Source organism: Melitaea cinxia, chromosome 1, assembly GCF_905220565.1.
Source record: "Melitaea cinxia chromosome 1, ilMelCinx1.1, whole genome shotgun sequence".
NCBI classification, from domain to species: Eukaryota; Metazoa; Arthropoda; class Insecta; order Lepidoptera; family Nymphalidae; genus Melitaea; species Melitaea cinxia.
Window position 1 is genome coordinate 14,242,456 of NC_059394.1, and position 21,406 is coordinate 14,263,861.

Genomic DNA, 21,406 nt, shown 5'->3' on the forward strand with positions numbered 1-21,406 from the left:
TATATTATGTAATAAAAAAAATGTGAAATTGCAATGAATAAATTAACTATTAAAGGTACCTAATTTCAAATAAGTTTCTTAATTAATAAAAACGGTATCACGTTTTTTCCTTTTATAAACCTCTATTGTAAAGTTCACTTTTAAGAGTTAGCTTAATATAAATAGCTGGTGTCGAATTAACATAAAAATCGGTTATAGTTTCACATAGATTAATACTAAAATAATTAACGAAATATTTTGCAAGTATCCAGTTTTGTTTCATGTCATTAAATTATTACCGACTTCCAAAAAAGATGGAGGTACTCAATTTTAATTCCTAATTTTTAACGATTTTGATGACTTTTTGTAATCGAAAGGTGGTGCTTGTCATGTGGTCCCATTTAAATTTGATTAAGATCTGATGACTACTTTTTGAATAATCTTTGAAAACGAGTAATTCTAATTCGTTGTATTTCTTGTCGATGTAATTGAAGTTGGTTTCTTTTTAGTTTGCAAGCAAACACAATAATTATTAATCAAGTATATTTTCAATTATCGTCATGACTAATAAAATATTACTTTATGCTTATTTATTATTTGGGATGATGTAATAAAAGTCGCAATATATTAAACCTAAATAAAGTTTTATTTCATATTTAATTTACACATGGAAAATACTAGCTGAGTCGATACTAAAAAGTCACATGATTGCACTTTAACCAAAATAAAAATAACGCAATTTAATAAAGATTCTATCCTCTCTCTTATAAAAACAGAACCATGTGAAAATTAATTTACCTTAAATATAAAGTTAAGACATTTCAATGTTAATCAATATATTACTAAAAATAAAAAATTAAAATTATAAGCCATCTGCATTATATTAAAAATGCTTTTTTCTCCTCGCACATATCTTGATTATTAAAAAAAAAACTTTTCAACGCATTTGTAATTGTTAATATAAAAATAGCATTTAATAACATGACAAATGCCAGTTAATGTAAATTGGCAACCAGTGTGATAAGGTCAAATGTATCTTATAAACTAAAGAAATTACTTTACCTGATAGTCCATAGTTACTATGAAAAAAGAGAATTACGTAGATTTTATCTACCACTATGATTAAGTTGTTACAAGCATATAGAAATTAATGACTGAAATCTCTCTATAACATTTAGTGCAATGTAATGGGTGGGGATGTTACACAATTATAATATAAATCTATACTTATTAATAATAAGTGAACTTACTATCTTTGTACTTTGTTCACAAAGTCTGATCTTATTGGGAAACGCCATCTACGGCAGTGAAGAGCAATTTATTACAAAAAACACGTGACTTTAGGTGGTACACTTAGTAATATTAATTTTAAAAAGTCGGAACAAATACGACTTTTTACACTAAAAGGCACAGTCGTGGCACGATAAATAGGTAAGGCTTAGATATATATAAGCACAGTCTGACTTTTTAAATATTTTTGTACCTCACATTCAATCTTACCCATCTACCGAAGCACACTAGCACTGTTCTCACGTTATGTAGGTATATTGAGAGGTAGCCCATTGGGCGAAATTGAAATCTAAGGAGGAGGTGATGAGGCACCGTGTAATGAATACTTTTGCGCCGACGACAACGTGGCGCTTTATTTTTTCTGCGTTACATTATACGGCAATTCTCTTCACCTTCACGAACTTCTCCCAGCTAGAAAACAAAAAAGAAAAAAAAAATTATGCCATATTTTTTTTATTAGTTTAGTGGTTAAAAGATGCGCGTTTTTCAAAGTAGAAGAAGTCAAAAAAATATATGATTTGAAATGATTAATTCCTTAATTAATTACCTGCTCACGACGAGGGAATTTGTGCGCAAGCTCGCGGTGTCGCTGTGCGCTTGTGCTGATTTGTCGTCGCTGGCGCTCAGACACTGCTACTTCCTGTAAAAGAGGTAAGAAGATTGTACAATTGATATATGTGAAGATAATTATGATTTATGCAAATTTTATAAGGAGCATCATTAGAGTTTATTTTAGTTGACAAGGGTAAATCGAATCATAATGTCAAAATTTGATCATTAACGTCATAAAGTTGTATATTTATTATCATAAGACAATGAAACCACAAAATATGTCACATTATTTGTTCCGTCATCGATATCCGGAATCCATGTTCAGTTTAGCCTTTGTTTTTCAAGTGTTCGCACGTAGCTTTTCCCCCCTTGCTTCCGGCCACCAGCGCCCTCTAGGTTTGTCTATGCTATATTAATTACCTTTTTTCTCATTATAGCGTCGTTTTTCGAAGTTTTCAGAGGTGTTAACTAGATTATACTAATTCAATAGTTAACAGTTTAATTACTTTGTAATAAAATATTAAGTTAAAATAGAATAAAGATCCCCTTGCTTTACGATGGAAAATAACGATGTGGAAGAATTGGTGGCTCGACAAGGAGAGAAGAGACAAGGGAAGGATAGTGAAGCTTCTGACAATCATCATCAAATTCGAGATGCGAGGAGCCAGAAAGGTCTGATGAATTAGAAGGTAGGCTATCTACACAAAGACCTAAGAAACGATTGCGATCGGTGAGTCAGGTGCAATTTGAATTTTTGTCACAACAAGTAGCCTTTATAACGAATTTAATTACGCAATCTCACAAAGAAGTGCATGCTAGCGGTAATAACGAGTCGTTTTCGAAAACCGTGCTAGGTTTGAGCAATAAAGTTTCGGTTGAATGAATCAATTTACAACTACTCACTAACGATAATGTTGAAAAGGCTCAGTTAAATATATCCAAGTACTCAACGGTTTTTAAAGATGTCATTTTTCCTAAATCAAAGGAAAGGTATTTTAAGAGATTACAAGAGTTACAAAGATTTGGATCGGAAGAATGGAGTTCAATAAGATTTTCAGAGGTTCTGAAAAAATTCCTTGCCTCTCCAGGCTTTGTCGAACTTAGTGTTAACGAAGAGTTAAAACGTTATCTACCCTCTAGTAGTGAACACTTTCGCTTAGATTTAATGGAACGTTCTTTTGCGGCAATAACTCACGCACTTTTGCTTCAGAAAGATGAGTTGCGTAATACTTTACAAGGCTTGATTAATCGGTCTACTGAAAAGAAGACAGTATTATCGTCGAAATCCCCCTACATACAAAAAATAGGGGGAGCAGAAAAACTTTATGAAAATTTAGGCACAACAAGTTACATCATTTTTATAAAATTTGATAAAAATTAAGATTTATGTAGAAATACACTTAAAATTCTGATTTGGAATCATAAAAGCACATTATTGTTTTATTATATTGAAATTAAAAGTCGTATATTTTAATCTGTATATCACGTGACCTAAAACACGACCCGCCACGGTATGACGTCATACGGACAAAAACAAAATTCTGTCAGTGCTGTTTTGTTAGTGCATTTCATTTGTAGCTATTTATTAATTAAAATGCAAAAAGGTTTTGTGAAAACAGATAGTACGAATGTGCCAAAAAAATTTATTCAATGATAGTTGCAAAGTTTTCTGCATGTAACCCAGACTTCTGTTCTGTCGAATTTCGGAATGTTAAAACATCTTTGTAAGTATTACTTGTTATATTCTACTGTTTTTTATGTAAGTGCCATGTATACCTAATTTGAAAAATAATGTTAGAAAGTGTTAGGTTATGTTTTATTCCTCATGTTACTGCCAAATTAAGACTTAATAAAAATTTTTAATGCTAGTATTTGTACAGCTAGACACTACACACCAACGATAAGTATTGTCATTCATTATATTACACAAAAACACCAAATATTTGTAGCTGTTTATGTTGAACTACAAAGAGTATACAAGTATTGACGTTGACGTATTTAACGAGTTCGGTCTTACGTACGTCATTTACGACTTTTGTTTTTAACCATATTACGTCACCATAATTTTTAACAAAAAAAAAACCGACTTCAAACATGAAACTAAAAAGTGAAAAATAAATTTACTTAGTACAAAGTAATTCGTATTTTGATTTAGTTAATCAGAAATGATTAAATAAATATTTTTTTAATATTGAAGTCGGTGAAGTGGGTTTTTTTTAAATTATTTTATTTTACAATTTTTAGTGATAGGTAGACCTAACAAGGATGCTTTTTCTCTTGTGTCGGGGGTCCGGAAACATACACAAGCACTAACACCCAGATCATGACAAACATCTATATGGCCAATACAAAGGTCTGTCGTGCGCGGAGATTGAACCCACCAACGCCAGCGCAACAGCCAGTGCTGTGACCGCTGCGCTAACGCGTCTACATACTATGAGTAAAGTTCGCTATCAGCCGGCCTAGCATGCATACAACGAGATATCTCTTGACGAGAGAGAGAGATAATGTCTACATCGAGTATTTTCTCGATTACTCTAACATGCGCACTACGAGAGACAAAATTCTCTTCCGAAGACTTCGCCTTGTCGAGTAGAGAAACATTATCAACCATAATCACAACTGAATATCATTCTTATTTCTTATGTCGTAAAGTTGAATTTACAAGGTTATTGACCAATCGTGCCAAACCGGGATGAGCCAACGTTTGTATAATTTCAAAGGAGTGACACATGTTTTATTTAACAATGTTCTCGGCCTTTTGGCTAAGATAAAAAGTGTATATCTAATTTAAAAAATCTAATATGGAAAATAAAACGGCGTAAGTAAATGAATTTAATTATATATGTAAAACAATATGCTCGTGTTGTGCTTTATATCTTGTCGCACATTAGATAATTGTAATTCTATCACGCATTGTTTTTTTTTTTTAATTTTTAAATTTTTTTGAATTTTTGAATTTTTTTTTTTTGATTCTTGATTTTACTTTTATTCTATTTAATTTTATTTTTACTTATTGATTTTTTTAATATAATTTTGTTTTGTTTTTTATTCTGAATGTTGTCTTGTCTTGTTGTACTAACCCAATATGGACTTATACTTTGGTCTGAAATAAAGTATTATTATTATTATTATTTAGAATAAGAAGCAACAGGGCGCAAATACGTTTTTTGTGTCATTATATGGCACACTTCACTCGACTTTTCGCATTTCCCGCTCTTCGTATACCGAAATTATATAATTATAATAGGGAAACGCCATGGTATACAAAAAATAGGCACCCGGTTTTATTTATTTTTTATTTATCGTCTTTCTCGTCGATAATATTGAAGACGAGAAGTTTCTCTTCCTAAAACGACAAAATTCGACAAAATTACGATGTCATGTTAGCTTCCGTAGAGATAAATATCACAGATCACTAAAATTTAATGATTATCTCTTCTTGACGTAACGAGAAGAGTATCGCGTGCACGCATGTTAGCTACTGTAGACATAGAGAGATAATACGAGAAAAGGGGTAGACAAAATTTTGTCGTGGCGCGCATGCTAGGCCTGCTGGTTCAGTACATTCAGCCGTCTCATCCTTAAATTGGTTAGAAAATTATTCAATTGATCAAATTTTAACTACAGGAAATTGGAAACGAGAACATACATTTAGAAATTATTATCAAAGACATTAAGAATATTGATAATATTGGTAATAATAAAGAAATGTCTTTATCACAGTACTTTGAGGCAGTAGAAGGGATTCAATTATAAGAGGTAGTTACTAATATATACAATTATAGCGTCAATAATATATAGTACCAGGAGAAAACAAACACATCGCTCAACATGGATTCCGAATATCGATGACGGAACAAATAATAGAGTTTTAACGACCAACAAAACTTACTTATTATTTTTCTTAAGATATCCGGAATCCAAATAATTCCTACCTGGTACCCACGCATATAATGAAGAAAAAGGGTAATTAATATGGCCGCGAAAGCACTGTTCACAAAGAGCATAGACAAACTTAGAGGGCGCTGGTGGCCGGAAGCAAGGGGGGAAAACTATGTGCGAATACTTGAAAAACAAAGGCTAAACTCAACATGGATTCTGGATATCTCAGGAAAAATAATAGGTCAGTTTTATTGGTTGTTAAAACTCTCTATTATATATAAATCTTCCAGTTGGTCCAGGGTGGTGGTTAATGAGCACATGTCAACCAAGGCATGCACATCTTATATAAAAATTAAGGAAGAATGATCATAATATTAATTTATTGTACCTCCTGGTCGGTGTTGAGCAGAGCGGTGGTGAAGCTGTCAGCCACAAACCACTTCTGTCCCTTCATAACGATGTCTCGCGGGGGGTCGTGGTCGACGCCGGCGTCTGCGGACCATACGGTAGCGATCGCGCCTGGCTCTAGCTTCACCGTGCGATGGAATTTGAATACCGTCTCCTGGTCACCCGCCTTGCGTAGGATCTGGTAGCCACCCAGGCTTTGCTCCTAGTTCAACAATAAATAGCATTTTACTATATAGAATTCACAATAAGTCTTAATAGAAAAAGGGGATTTCGATTGAGGTTATAGAATATTGACAATACAATAGAATACATAACGAAAATTTTGAGTAAAAATTACAAATGTTATTTTTACACGACATTGAATTTGAACAAACATTGACGCATTTATTATTTTAACGTATTACTAGTTACTACACGCACAAAATACAAATCCGTCATTAGCTATATTACTCAAACATACCTTTTTTCCCTTGTTCCTAATCTTAACGAAGGTGCCATCGGGGCAAGCCTCGGCGACCTCTAGGTCTCCCTTAGCGCTGGAAGTCACGCTGAAGTCTTGCAAGCTGCGTTCCTCGCTCTCATCCAGCAGAGTGCGTTTGCGAGCGGCCCGCAGTGGGGTCGCGCGGCGTCCGGGCGTGATGCGGCCTCCGCTCACACTCGCTGACGTCATTGAGGCGCGAGACTCGCGGCCGGGGGATTGGGACGTCAGGTTCAGCCTGTTACAAGACACACGCTTTACACAGACCATTATAAAATCCTATTTTAATTTTAAACCTTAAAGAAGATTCTCAACTTTAAATTTATGTTAGTTTGTGTTTAAGTAATAAATATTACAAGGATACTAAATTAACTCTTAGTAAATGTAGTAATTTATGTCTTTTATTTTAATTTTTATGTGTTTGACTAGTAACCATACTAACTTTATTAATTATCTATCAAAAATGTCATTGAAACACCATAGCCTAATAGTTTAGTTGTAAAAAATGAACTAAAATGGTCACATAATGTCGATATACAAACCTGTCTTCCTCGCCCTCGATGAGCGCGCGGTAGGTCGCGATCTCGTGGTCCAGCGATATCTTGATGTCCATCAGGGTGGCGTACTCCCGCAGCTGGGCTGCCATTTCATCCCGCAGACGCGCCAGCTCCTGTTCCAATGAGGCCAAGTCCTCGGCGTGGCGAGCGCGTTCAGATTCCAACTGGCGTTCCAACTCGCGGCAACGGTTCTATTTACACAAAATGGGTTAGAAATCAATTATATAGTGGAATCTGCAATATCTGCCTGAGGCAATATAGTAGCCACAAACTTTAGAATCAAAAAAATCCCATTAGGGAAAAGGTATAAAATTACTTCAAAATATTGCGTTTCGAATACGACCGTCAATGACGTCGCGAGTAAAATAATAAGGCTCAGGTAAAAGGCTTAGGCAGGCGTGTGATACTAATGAAAAAATAAATAAGTAGGGGCGAGCCCCTAACGCGATGTATTTTTTTTTTAGAATTATTAATACTCGTACATATTTAGGTACTTTAAGATTGAGTTTCTTTAATTATTTTTTACTTTTTAAAGGGAACTCAGGTTATAGTGTCGGGGTTTTTTTATTTTTAATTTAATTTTTATATACATATACATACATATCACATATAATATATTTTCTGATAGTATATTTCATTCAATGAAAATTAGGAAAAGAAGAGTTAGTGGATCAATGAAATGTGACAAAAGCTTCAAGTTTATTTCTGCAAGTTGTGCAATTGATGATAGTGATTATTCCTAATATAAATCCGCAAGGGCATCGCCATTTGATAGACTCACACTGAGGGAAGCATTCTTATTCTCGAGGTCGTTGAGCGTGGCGTTGAGGCTGTCGATGCGCGTACGCATGGTGCGCAGCTCCTCCACGGCCACTGTCGCCGCCGTGCTGTTGCGGTTCGCGGCCGACTGCAGGTTTTTCATCTATAAACAAAAATATACATTTTATAAATTAATTATAATAATATTTACCTACTAAATACTTATTTTTCAGTTTCCATATTTTTCTTGTTTTGGAAATTTATTTTAATTTTTTTACTGGTGTACAGCAAAGAATACATTATTGCACGAATCCAAGGCAAGTACAGTCTGTGCTTCACTCTCACAAAATGAAAAATACAGGAAGTGCTTACACTTAAACCTTTAACCTTAATAAAATACACGCTTTTGTACAGAATACATATCAAAATAAAAATTAAATGTCATTTGAAGTCTTTTTTCAATCATCAATCATTACAGCCTATACAGTCCACTGCTGGACATAGGCCTCCACAAGTTTACGCCAAAAATAACGTGAACTCATGTGTTTTGCCCATAGTCACCACGCTGGGCAGGCGGGTTGGTGACCGCAGGGCTGGCTTTGTCGCACCGAAGACGCTGCTGCCCGTCTTCGGCCTGTGTATTTCAAAGCCAGCAGTTGGATGGTTATCCCGCCATCGGTCGGCTTCTTAAGTTCCAAGATGGTTGTGGAACCTTGTTATCCCTTAGTCGTCTCTTACGACACCCACGGGAAGAGAGGGGGTGGCTAAATTCTTTAGTGCCGTAGCCACACAGCACAAGTCTTTTTTGAATACTACTAATAGTGAAGAGAATTGATTTAATAAATATTATGTTCGACATCAACACTTTGGATGTATAGATGGATAGCAAAATAACGCGAGAACCACTTGATGAAATTAGCTTGTTTTTTTTTTTATTTAGGCTGAAACATTCATCAATATTTTACACTAAATTTTTCAATGTTTCTAAAATATTAAAATGTGATGTGAATGAATCTTAGCCTTCTGTGATTATCTACAAGAGCCAAATAAATTAATCGAATTTATTAACCGACTTCCAAAAAATGAGGAGGTTCTCAATTCGACTGTTTTTTTTTTTTTTTTTTTTTTTTTTTTTTTATGTATGTTACATCAGAACTTTTGCCCGTGTGGACCGATTTCGACAAATTTTGTTTTAATCGAAAGGTGGTGTGTGCCAATTGGTCCCATTTAAATTTATTTGAGATCTAACAATTACTTTTCGAGTTATATCTAATAATGTGTTTTTACTTGACGCTTTTTTCGTCGACCTACGTTGTATTATACCGCATAACTTTCTACTGGATATACCGATTTTGATAATTCTTTTTTTGTTGGAAAGGGGATATCCCTAGTTTCATCATCATCTTCCTGCCCTTATCCCACTTATGTAGGGTCGGCACAACATGTTTTTCTCTTCCATTCCTCTCTATTTTTCGTCACTTCAGTGCTTACTCCTTTCTTTCTCATATCCTCACTCACACAATCCATCCATCGCTTTTTCGGTCTGCCGATCGCTCTTCGTCCTTCGACATTCATCCCTAACATTCTTTTACCGACATAGCGGTCATCCCTCCTCATTACATGCCCATACCACACTAACCTATTACTCCTTATGTTCTCTGTCACAGGTGCTACTTTCAAACTTCCCCTTATATACTCATTTCTAATCCGATCTTTCCTCGTTACTCCACACATCCATCTTAGCATTCTCATCTCGGCTGCGTGCACTCTTCTTTCATCCGTCACTTTTGTTGCCCAACATTCTGATCCATACATTACGACAGGTCTTATGATCGTTTTATAGATTTTCCCCTTAAGTTTAAGGGGCATTCGTGGATCACAAGCTGTTCCAGAGACCTGTCGCCATTTCATCCATCCCGCATTTATTCTATTTTTCACGTCACGGTCTATGTTGCCGTCATTTTGTATTAATGACCCAAGGTAGCGGAAGTCGGAGCAGACTGGTAGGGATACACCATCCAAGGCAATATGGGAAAAACCGGACGAACCGCTGAAATCGCAGAACAAGTGCTCGGTTTTAGACCTACTTATCCTCAATCCCGCGCCCTCCAGTCTTTCCTGCCATTTTCCCAGTCTGCTCTGTACCTCAAGGACATTATCTCCGACAAGAACAACGTCGTCAGCAAACAGCATACACCAGGGTGCTTCCTCCTGTATGTCTGATGTTAGAACATCCATTACCAGGAGGAATAGATACGGGCTTAAAGCCGACCCCTGGTGCAAACCTACAGCCACACTGAACTTGTCAGTTACCCCGGCTTCGGACCGGACGTGGGTGCTAGCTCTATCATACATCGCCTGAACAAGTCGTACATACTTCTCTGGCACTCCTTTCCTTTTCATAGCCCACCACAGAACCTTACGGGGGACCCTATCGTATGCCTTTTCCAGATCCACGAACACCATATGCAAGTCTTTTTGTGCGAGTCGATATTTTTCGCAGAGTTGGCGGAGTGCAAATATGGCGTCCGTAGTTCCCCGGCCCGGCATAAATCCAAATTGGTTCTGTGTGACCTCACATTCTTCTCTCATTCGTCGCGCTATCACTTTCTCCCATATCTTCATGCTATGTGACATGAGCTTTATTCCCCGATAGCTGCTGCAGTCCTGTATGTCACCTTTATTTTTAAAAATGGGCACCAGTGAACTGTAGCACCATTCCTCGGGTATAACCTCTTCTTGCAGCAACTTATTGAAAAATAAAGTCAGCCACTTCCATCCATCCGCATTCAAAAACTTCCACACTTCCGCTGGTATACCATCTGGCCCAACTGCTTTTCCATTCTTCATACTCTGCACTGCCATCTTCACTTCCTCTATACTTACCTCTTTCACCATTCCTTCATTACTTCGTACATTTTCTAACACTCCGCTCCATTCATTTTCTTCGTTCATCAAGTTATTAAAGTATCTCTTCCAGCGTTCTTTTATTTCCTCATTGTCCGTCAAGATCTTCCCCGCTTCGTCTTTTATACATTTCATATGGTTTACATCTCTTGCATTCATCTCTCTCTCTCTCGCTATTCTAAAAAGATTTTTTTGACCTTGTGGGCTCTCTAAAGAATCATACAACTTATCTTGAACCTTGGCCCTTGCGATTGCGACTGCTTTCTTAGCCTTCTTTTTACTATTTTGATATTCCAATCTTTTTATTTTCTTTTCTCTGTCATTTCCATCTTCCACTCTTTTCCATTCTTTGAAAGCATTCTTCTTTTCTTTCAAAATCGTCTGTACTTCCTCATTCCACCACCATGTATCCCTCTCTATCTTTCTTTTCCCTTTCGTTTCCCCTAGGACATCCCTTGCTACACTTCGCACCCACGTTGCCATCTCACTCCAGCACTCGTTTACTCCCATCCCCACCATATCTCCCATCTCTATCAGTTTACCAATCACTCTTTCCCGGAATTCTGCAGCCATCTTCCTATCATCCAGTCTGTACCATTTCGTTCTAACTGGGGGCTTCGGGCTCTTATTTAAACTCTGAACTCTCAGAGTTAAATCCAGGAGCAGTAGCCTATGCTGGGAGACAAGACTCTCACTCGGTATTACCTTGCAGTCCTTGGCCGATTTTAGCCTGTTTCTTCTTAAAAGAATGTAGTCAATTTGGGTAGAGTGTAGACCACTACGGTATGTGACAAGGTGTTGTTCCCGTTTTTGGTAGAATGTTTTGGCTATTGCTAAGTCAAAGGCCAAGGCTGCTTCCAGTAGAGCTTCACCGTCTCGGTTCCTGACTCCGTGACCTCGGCCCCCATGCACTCTTTCATACCCGTCATTCATCCTTCCTACATGTCCATTAAAATCTCCTCCAATGTATATTTCCTCACATTCTGGTATTCTCATTATAACCGCATCAAAATCCTCCCAAAACCTTTCTTTCATACTGTCATCGCATCCAGTTTGCGGCGCATACACACTAACTACATTTAAAACCGAGTCTTCCATCAACAGTCTTACTACAATAACTCTATCATTCACTCTTTTCACATCCGTCACCTTGTTCTTGAGCTCTCTATCTAACACTATACCTACGCCATTTCTTTTCCCATCGCAGCCGCAATAATAAAACTTATAACCCGCCCCAATTTCTCTTGCTCTCTGTCCCTTCCACTTCGTCTCCTGCAAGCATGCTATATTTATCCGTCTCCTTTCCAAAACATCTGCTAGCTCTCGTCCTCTCCCAGTCATCGTACCCACATTCCAACTCGCAATCCTCAAGTTCACCTCCTGGACTCGCCTCTTACGCTGCCCCCGTCCCTGGTGCAGCAACCCTTGTCCATTTCCCACAGACGCCGGGTGCTGCATCTGCGCGTCGCCTGCGGGGTACGCCCTAACATTATCGCATACTTTAATTCCCAAACTCATGTTGTCACATAATGATTTGGCATGTATATTTTACGACCGGCCGCCTGCCTGACATCAACCCTCCTTGGGAATTCAAGCTAAGAAGAAGGATAGGTGAGAAGGATTTATGGGAGAGAAGGATCTGGGGTTACGGATACCAGTGCCACGGATCACGGGGAGGGGTGTGTGACACTAGCAGCTAGAGCAGTCCGGGGTCGCTTACCCGTAGCGGTTCCAACCAGTTATCGGACAGATATCTAGTGGCCCCACCCTCTGGACGGCTATCCCTAGTTTAGTACCGTGATAAGGAAACTAGGATCTGATGATGGGATCCCAGAGGAATCGAGGGAAACTCTCGAAAATCCGTAATAACTTTTTACTGGGTGTACCGATTTTGATAATTTTTAATTTAATCGAAAGCTGATGTTTATCATGTGGTCACATATAAATTTTATCGAGATTTGATAACTACTTTTTGAGTAATCTTTAATAACGCGTAGTTGCTTGACTATTTTTTCGTCGATCTACGTTGTATTACTTGTCGATGTAATTGAAGTCGGTTTTTTTTTCGTTTGCGAGCAAACACAATTATATTCCTTGTATGGTCGACCTTTAGTTTCTAAACAAGTTCACTAGCTGCAAACAATAGTTTAATTGCACCAGGAGGAATTTATTACAAATTTAGATCAAAGTAAGATATATTGATATAGATATCACTGACATTGGACTGAATTGGACTTTTTATCTTAGTGTAATTAAACATTTAAAATAACTAAAATTATCTATTTGTAGCTATCTTATTGGTTTCCCACAACTTTTCGATGTTTAATTATTTAAAAATAAAATGTTATAAATACTAAGTTAGGTATTACGTATGACAGACAGAACTTAAAAACTTTTAATACCTTATTTTCATAGAGAGCTTCAATTTCTTCACGATTAGCCTTGATGTTGGCTTCTTGTTGTTCACGTAGTTCTTGCAGGCTTTGTTGTAGTTTAGCCTCATATTGCTGAGCGAGGCGTCCATCTGTGGTATTAACATTATATCAAAATAAAATATAAAAAAAATTCAAACAATATAGTCGGAAATAAAAAATAAATATTTTTTAAGGTCATTCACAATTTATGCATGTATAAAAAGAAAACACTCGGTTTGCGAAAAAGGAGCTCATTTTTTCACAACCAGGTCGGTAACCAATCGTACGGCTCACCTGACGGTAAGCGATTACCGTAGCGATAAGCGACCCGTTGCAAATGCCCACCTACCCTCGATCCCCCGGGAGCTCCGATCACATTACTCACCATAGAAACACAACACTGCTGAAAGCAGTGTTATTTAGCTACGTTCTTCTGTAAGGTATGGTGGTGATTATAATCAGGTAAGAAAATCGAAGATTTGAATTCGTAGTTTCGACCGCAAGGCGTTCGAAGCATTTGTATGTGACAATTTTTTGATTGCAATCGATTTTTAAATACAGGTTAAGTTCAGAGATCAGCTCCGCGCCACAGTCTCCTCTTTCGCGTTTTTTGCTCGTTCTAATGATTAAGGTCTTAAATAATTATTACGTATTTACTATCAAGACTTAAACAATATCGGAGGTACTTCCCTATTCGGGCTGCTCTAAATTTTTAGTAGGATATTTTCTGCGGTGCCCTACCTCAGTTAAAATTTTATCACAACAAACAAAAATGAACTAAAATTATTTTTGAGTTCATATATAGCACAAGGAAAACTGCAACATACAATTAGTATTAAATTATATTCTTACCAATTTCCGAGATCTCCACCTGGCGCCTTGTACGCGTCTCTTGTAACTCCTGCTGGAAAACTTGGTCCTTAAAGGACAACTCCTCGCGGAGGCTCTGTACTGTGTTCTCCATGTCGATGCGGCAAAGCATCTCCTCTTCGAGAGTCTTGCGAGTATCCGCGTATACTTTACGTAGTTTCTCCAACTCTTTAGCGAGTTCCTAGGAGCAAAAATTAAATTGTCATAATTTCAGCCTATTGCAGTCCACTGCTGGACGTAGGCCTTCACGAGTTCGCGCCGAAAATGGCGTGAACTCATGTGTGTTGCCCATAGTCCTTACGCTGGGCAGGCGGGTTGGTGACCGCAGGGCTGGTTTTGTCGCACCGAAGACGCTGCTGTTCGTCTTCGGTCTGTGTATTTCAAAGCCAGCAGTTGAATGATTATCCCGTCATTGGTCGGCTTTATAAGTTCTAAGGTGGTAGTAGAACTGTGTTGTCCCTTAGTCGCCTCTTACGACACCCACGGGAAGAGAGGGGGTGGCTATATTCTTTAATGCCGTAACCATGCAAAAATTAAATATAGTAAAGAATCTCTTGATTACATAATTGTTTTGCGAACTTTATATATATATATATGTTTTAAAACAACAGATAATTACTTTAAATATAAGTACCTATGTGAGTTACATATTATTAGATGTAATAGACTTTCACTGACTAAGACATTATGCAAAAATTCGAAGTCTGAATAGGGAATTTTTAAATACATTTTATCGCACTTGGTATTGACTCATTGTAACAGTACAACAAAACCGGTTTTCGTCACCTTTACTGATAGTTGTTGTCAAATTAATTTAAAATGTCGCATGTTAAATTATAAGTCAACCATTATTTTGAAATTAATACCAACCCTGGCCTCATCTTGAGCCTTCTTCTTGTCGGCAAGGGCAGTATTGTACTTATTACTTTCTTCCGTGAAACGCGTCTCGTAGTGGCGCGCCAAATTTTCTGCCTGCTGACAATCCTTGGTCTTCTTGTCCAAACTGAACAAAATAAATAATGATTATAAATAAAACAAACTAAGCAAGAGTAGTCGTAAACGGTGATCTTGACACACATAAGAATACCTTGATACAAATGGTGAAAGATATATTAACGCATGACCTCTTTTTATTATTTATTATTACAAGTCACGTACAGAATCTATATTTTTATTTTTAAAAAAGAATTAAATCATTATTTCAGGTATTTTCATGTCAATTTATTGCTGGGAGTCAATATTTCGCATCTACTCAGTTGTTTGCGTAAGTAGATAGCGTGCCCGTGGGCCTCGAGTACGTTGTCAAATAAATGCGCTAAAATAGCCATGATATAGCCATTATTTCGGACATGACTACCAATATAGGAAGACACTTTAACGTGTATTTTTAAAGTATGAAAAACGTAATCGAATCAACCTACGACAATGAACATTATTGTAACTACCTAATTATCCATACATCAAAGACGACGTTGGCCCTGTCTTATTAAAAATATTTTAACTTTGATTGGGTACCTATATTATGTAAAAGCGCAAAAATTTTACAATTTATTGTCATCATAATACAGTTTGATAAGATTGAATTATCAAATATTATTGTCACTTTCAAATGAATTACAACTGTAGCTACTAATATTATAATTATAAGGAGGCAAAGCTTGTATCTCTGAACTACAGAACCGATTTTGAACATTCTTTTACCAGAAAAAACATATGCTTTAAGATCACACGACTGAAGTAAAATTTGCGATTCATTAAACCATGTTTCTACAATAACTTTGTTTCCTCGTTCTTAACAAAGTTTTTTAGAATATGGTTAGCTGTTTATAATGGGTCATAAGCTATTTGATAGTAACGGCATCAATAAAGATGCGATTGTTATTGACATTATAAGCTTTACAAATAGTGTAACCTGATCGAAGGTCGTTTCGAGCTAACATGACAGAAAATGACATAACGCTCGAGTTATTTACTGTCAAATACTGAATATCATATCTATTAAGACTACAACAGGGATAAAAAGCTAATTCAAGGAATGTGAGTAAATCGTACGATTTTACTAAATTAAAACATCAGAAAGACATTTACATGGAAAAGAAGACATCTGTGTTATTTTATTTTTGGGTATAACTATTTTATCAGCGATGATTACCCGCACTGTGGGGGATGTAACTAAGCAAAAGATTACATCAATAACACTATCTATCTATAATAACGTAGATATGTATTATAGTTATATATCGTTTAAATGTTATTACTTATTTATAAAACAAAATAAAAACTATGCTTTAACGAATTCTAATAATTTTTATTACGATACGATTTGATACAGACTTACTTTCCAAGATATCAACGAATTATTGAGTACGATTGAAATTTTCACAAAATATCCCTTAGTAAACGTACTTTTGATTCTGTAGTACTAACTACATACATACTACTTTATGTTACGTTTATGGTACTCACAGTGGTACGGAACTTTCCTTGAACGAGGCAAATTAGAACTTTGGTTTTTTTAAATGTGTTTTATCGGAACATAAAATATCTTTGTAAATATTAAACGTTATAAATAGTTTAAATCATTAAAACACACTCAGTATTGTCAACGGCCTGTGAATTTAAAAATCTCATACGTTTTTCGTGAAGGCATTTTAAGTCACGGTTATTTTAACAATGCTTACGTCATCTGCGAAGCAAATATCGCATACTCGCATAATCAAGCCATTAACGCAAACTACAGAAATAAAGTTAAACAATAAAATTATATTTCTGAATAATAAAACGATAGGCTTTAGATATACTACTGTTAAATTTTTTAACTATATAACTATGTCTTCGGTAATATTTTAACTATATGTCTTCGGTGCGAAAAAGCCAGCCTTGCAGTCACCATGCCGCCTGCCCAGCGTGGTGATTATGGGCAATACACGAGTTCACGGCATTTTTGGCGCGAACTTGTGAAGTTCTATGTCCAGCAGCGGACTGCGATAGGCTGAAGTGATGATATGTTTATGTAACGTAGTGTTTATTACTAACACTAAAAGGAAGCCATACTTATTTCTTAAAATTATACTTACAATTTAAAAATTTCATCAAATTAATTATATTAAAATATTACGTTTAATTAGCTATTACGACAAGTCATTTATTTAAAAGTATTTTACACCAACTTTGATTTTCGATTGTTTTTTGGTTAACTTTAAACATTTCACTAAAGGCCAATGCAAAGAATATGTTTACAACAAAGTTAAATAAAATCATAAGTTATAAAAATGTACAACAACATTAAAAATATTAATAATTTCGTTTTATTTTTATTTTAAATAAATGATCAAACTGCAACTTAATAAACTTGGGACTCCGTAGGCGTAAAACATTCATTGGGGCAGGTATCAAGTCCTCAGTGTCAACATAGGTCAGTCAAGGTAAGAGTGACCTCATATTATTGTTAATCAAACAGATGTCACTATTTTTTACGTTTCATACATGCTAATCACTATAGTACCGGTAATAAAAATACATTTAATCACGGGATGATATTTGGACACGTAAATGTGACAAAAATGTACATCAATACTATAGTGTGATCAACAAAAGGAGATACCAGATGTAAACACACCTAATGTCAAGTCATTTGCTTATGCAGGGTTTTGTAGCCTTTTTTACTTCCACAAAATTTTAAAATGTAAAATAAATTTACATTCTGATAATCACTATTTAAAAAGTATTAAATCTTATATACTTATACTATCTAAATGACCAATTAGTTATTCTTGAATGTATATTTATTTATTCTATGTTTTGTTTTAGGACACAGAATGAAATAAAAATAAATAGCTGCAAACTCAAAGGGCTGACCGAATTTTTCAAACCCATCTGTAGTCTCATTTGACCTTGCTTGTCCATAGCCAAGAGCTGTGTAGCAGATAGCAAATAAACAAAATAGAAAGAGATAGACTTTATTTTGTTTGTTCCGTCGTCGCTACGAGTAAGTGATGGGTATTGCACTGTCAAGCTATTAAGCAAGTGAAATTATAAGGCTTAGCTGGTTCATAATCAAAATTGTTTACATGCCCTCAGACTCCTTTGATAGGATACTTGCCAAGTATGAATAGAAATGTTATACATCAAATAGAAGTTTGGTTTCCTTGATCACACAAATATCTGTGCAATAGAACGAGGCCAGTTAGTCTGGTAAGTCTGGCCAGTTATCTTGAAATTATATACATAAGAATATTACAAATAATTCTAACTAAGTTGTCCCATGTAGTATACTAGCTGACTCGGCAAACGTTATCTTGACGCTAAACACTATTTAAAAATAGGGGTCGGTAGTAGAAGGGTAAAAAATTAAGGTTGTATGTATTTTTTTAATGTTGCATCATAAAAATAAAAAATAAGTAATTTATCTAAAAATTAAAAAAAAAATTGAGTGGTGGACTACCCTTAACATTTAGGGGGATGAAAATAGATGTTGTTCGATTCTCAGACTTTTCCAATATGCACATAAAATTTCATGAGAATCGGTCAAGCCGTTTCGGAGGAGTTTAACTACAAACACCGCGACACAAGAATTTTATATATTAGATTACCACAGCAAAAAAGCTACTATGTGAGCTAGGATGGATTGTTGATATTTATAGTGGAGATGATTATGTTAAGTCTCAGTTCTACAGATAAACACTAAAGTAGATTACAATCTATTAGGTATTTAGTGACAATTTGTATAAGAATTTTTTTCAGAGAAAGTTATACTAGCATTTTTTATTTTTTTTTGTAAACATTATTATACAAAAATAAAAGTATTTTTTTAACCGACTTCCAAAAAAGGAGGAGGTTCTCAATTCGACTGTATTTTTTTTTTTTTTTTTTTATGTATGTTACATCAGAACTTTTGACCGGGTGGACCGATTTCGACAAATTTTGTTTTAATCGAAAGGTGGTGTGTGCCAATTGGTCCCATTTAAATTTATATGAGATCTAACAACTACTTTTCGAGCTATATCTAATAATGCGTTTTTACTTGACGCTTTTTTCGTCGACCTACGTTGTATTATACCGCATAACTTTCTACTGGATGTACCGATTTTGATAATTCTTTTTTTGTTGGAAAGAGGATATCCCTAGTTTGGTACCATGATACGGAAACCAGGATCTGATGATGGGATCCCAGATAAATCGAGGGAAACTCTCGAAAATCCGCAATAACTATTTACTGGGTGTACCGATTTTGATAATTTTTACTTTAATCGAAAGCTGATGTTTATCATGTGGTCACATATAAATTTTATCGAGATATAATAACTACTTTTTGAGTAATCTTTGAAAACGCGTAGTTGCTTGACTATTTTTTCTTCGATCTACGTTGTATTACTTGTCGATGTAATTGAAGTCGGTTTTTTTTCGTTTGTGAGCAAACACAATTATTTTCATATATGGAATAGATTAAATATATTATGAGAAAGTTATAAGAAACAAATTGTTTAAAGAGCTTAAACTTTAGACAACTGTAATTGTCTTTGAATGAAAACTGAATCTGAAAACAAGATGCTTAAAATTATTCATACACAACTGTATAAAAAATAAAATAATACTCAATGGTTAATGAAATAGTATATCACCTAATATAAAAATATTTCCTATGCTAATACAACAAATCAAGTAGAAAATAATATGATCCTATGAAAGTTTTTTAATTAATCCCACCAAAAACATTTTCATGTAAAATGTTGGCAAGACGAGATCATATGGCTCGCACTGTCTAAAAGTTATCAGATCTCATGTAGAGCCAAGCTTTTAACTCTACACGCTCTAACTCTACAAGCCCTAACTTCACAAACTCTACATCTTAGTCAAAATATGTGGCTGCCCCCAGATTTCATTATAACTTAAAAACAACCATTTCTCCAAATTGGAGTCATCATAAAATTGGACTATTACCTTGGCTTTAATAGATTTAAAATTGGGTCATTGCGCCTGAAGTAAGCATTAAAAAAAAATAACAAATAACAAAAATATCTACATTTATTTATTTACACATATAAAGTATAATGATGACTCCTATTTTTTTTAAACAATTGTTTACAAACAAATTTAACTGCTTTCTGAGCTGTAATTGGCAAAGCAAGCTAACATTAGTTGTATATAATAGTTAATGATATAAATATATACAGTATTGTTATATTGAAGTATGATGTCACTATGTCGTAAAGGCGAGGTCGCGCAACGATCGTCATTCCGTGCTCGATCCGAAACGACGTCGATGACGTAAACTATGCTAAGGTTAGCCGGAAGAAATTCTTAAAATATATCAAAAGTTGACTTAGCACATCTTTTTACATCAAATTATATTTCTGTATATTTTTGAATGAAACAATTATATAAAATATGATTAATCATACCGTTTCTTAAGGTCATCGTTTTCCTCGTACAACCTCTTCAAATCGATTTCCAATTTAGCCTTCTCTCTAGATGTATCATCTAATAATTTTCTGGCGTCTTGAAGCTCATGCTCGTACATTCCCTTTATATTGGATACCTCGCGTGTGACCACCTCCTGTGTAGTTTGAATCTCTCGACGCAGGCCAGAGTTTTCACTTTCAAGTTGACGAACTTTATCAATATAAGCCGCGAGGCGGTCATTAAGATTTTGTAAAGCATCTTTCTCCTGTAGACGCGTATGTCTCGTAGGACTCAAAGGGCTGCTTGGCCGGCCGGCAGAACTAGAAGGGCGGCTACCAACAGGAGTGCTCGACTGAGGAGGGCTTTGCACTGAAGACACAACACTTATATTGGTTGAAGATGTTACAGTCTTTTTTGATTTAGATGACATTTTGTAATGCTTTTTCAGTCACAACAAAAATAAATACACAAATTTTCCTTCGTATAAGCCAACTAAGGGCGGCAAGCGTAGATCTCTTTATAGGTATCTTTGCGAGTTTTACAACCTGTAAACCCAAGCTTAAATGATCACGTGACCGTTGAGTCATAACAAAATGTCGCCATTTTTAAAACCGATAATTTGAAATAAAAAACGGTAATATATTAAAGTTGTAAATCAAACAATATTAAATGTCGTACTTATTTAAGGATAAGAATGTTTTTAAAGATTTGAAAGCAATTAGTAGAAATTAGTTGTTTTATTTTATTTTTTTGAATAGACTTTTATAAATCAATCACGAACAAATTACAACCACGGGCTACAGTGGATATAAATCTTTTATTTGAGCTTTAACTTGTTTATGATAAACAATTGTCTTCACAACGAAATAATTTGTAATTTCTAATCGTAATTTTTCTTTTGTCAA

At 35.4% G+C, this 21,406-nt stretch overlaps 1 protein-coding gene across 1 annotated transcript; it reads right to left on the reverse strand.

Annotated features, from left to right (window-relative positions):
* Positions 1 to 604: 604 nt before the first annotated feature.
* Positions 605 to 21,064, reverse strand: LOC123657452 (lamin-C). Its single transcript, XM_045592998.1, has 10 exons — positions 20,501 to 21,064; positions 14,970 to 15,102; positions 14,082 to 14,280; positions 13,218 to 13,339; positions 7,931 to 8,071; positions 7,135 to 7,340; positions 6,575 to 6,830; positions 6,095 to 6,316; positions 1,817 to 1,909; positions 605 to 1,680 (listed from the first exon to the last, which is right to left on the reverse strand). The coding sequence occupies exons 1-10, from the start codon at positions 20,929 to 20,931 to the stop codon at positions 1,636 to 1,638; spliced, it is 1,848 nt and encodes a 615-aa protein (XP_045448954.1). The 5' UTR covers positions 20,932 to 21,064; the 3' UTR covers positions 605 to 1,635.
* Positions 21,065 to 21,406: the final 342 nt, after the last annotated feature.

What these genes read in the sequence shown, in the direction of transcription:
- LOC123657452 (XM_045592998.1), bottom strand. Translation starts at nt 20,931, where the DNA reads ATGTCATCTAAATCAAAAAAGACTGTAACATCTTCAACCAATATAAGT. An exon ending in ATAAGAATGCTTCCCTCAGT is followed by an intron (nt 7,341 to 7,930) that starts GTGAGTCTATCA and finishes TTGTGTAAATAG; the next exon opens with AACCGTTGCCGCGAGTTGGA. An exon ending in ATCGAGGGCGAGGAAGACAG is followed by an intron (nt 6,831 to 7,134) that starts GTTTGTATATCG and finishes GTCTTGTAACAG; the next exon opens with GCTGAACCTGACGTCCCAAT.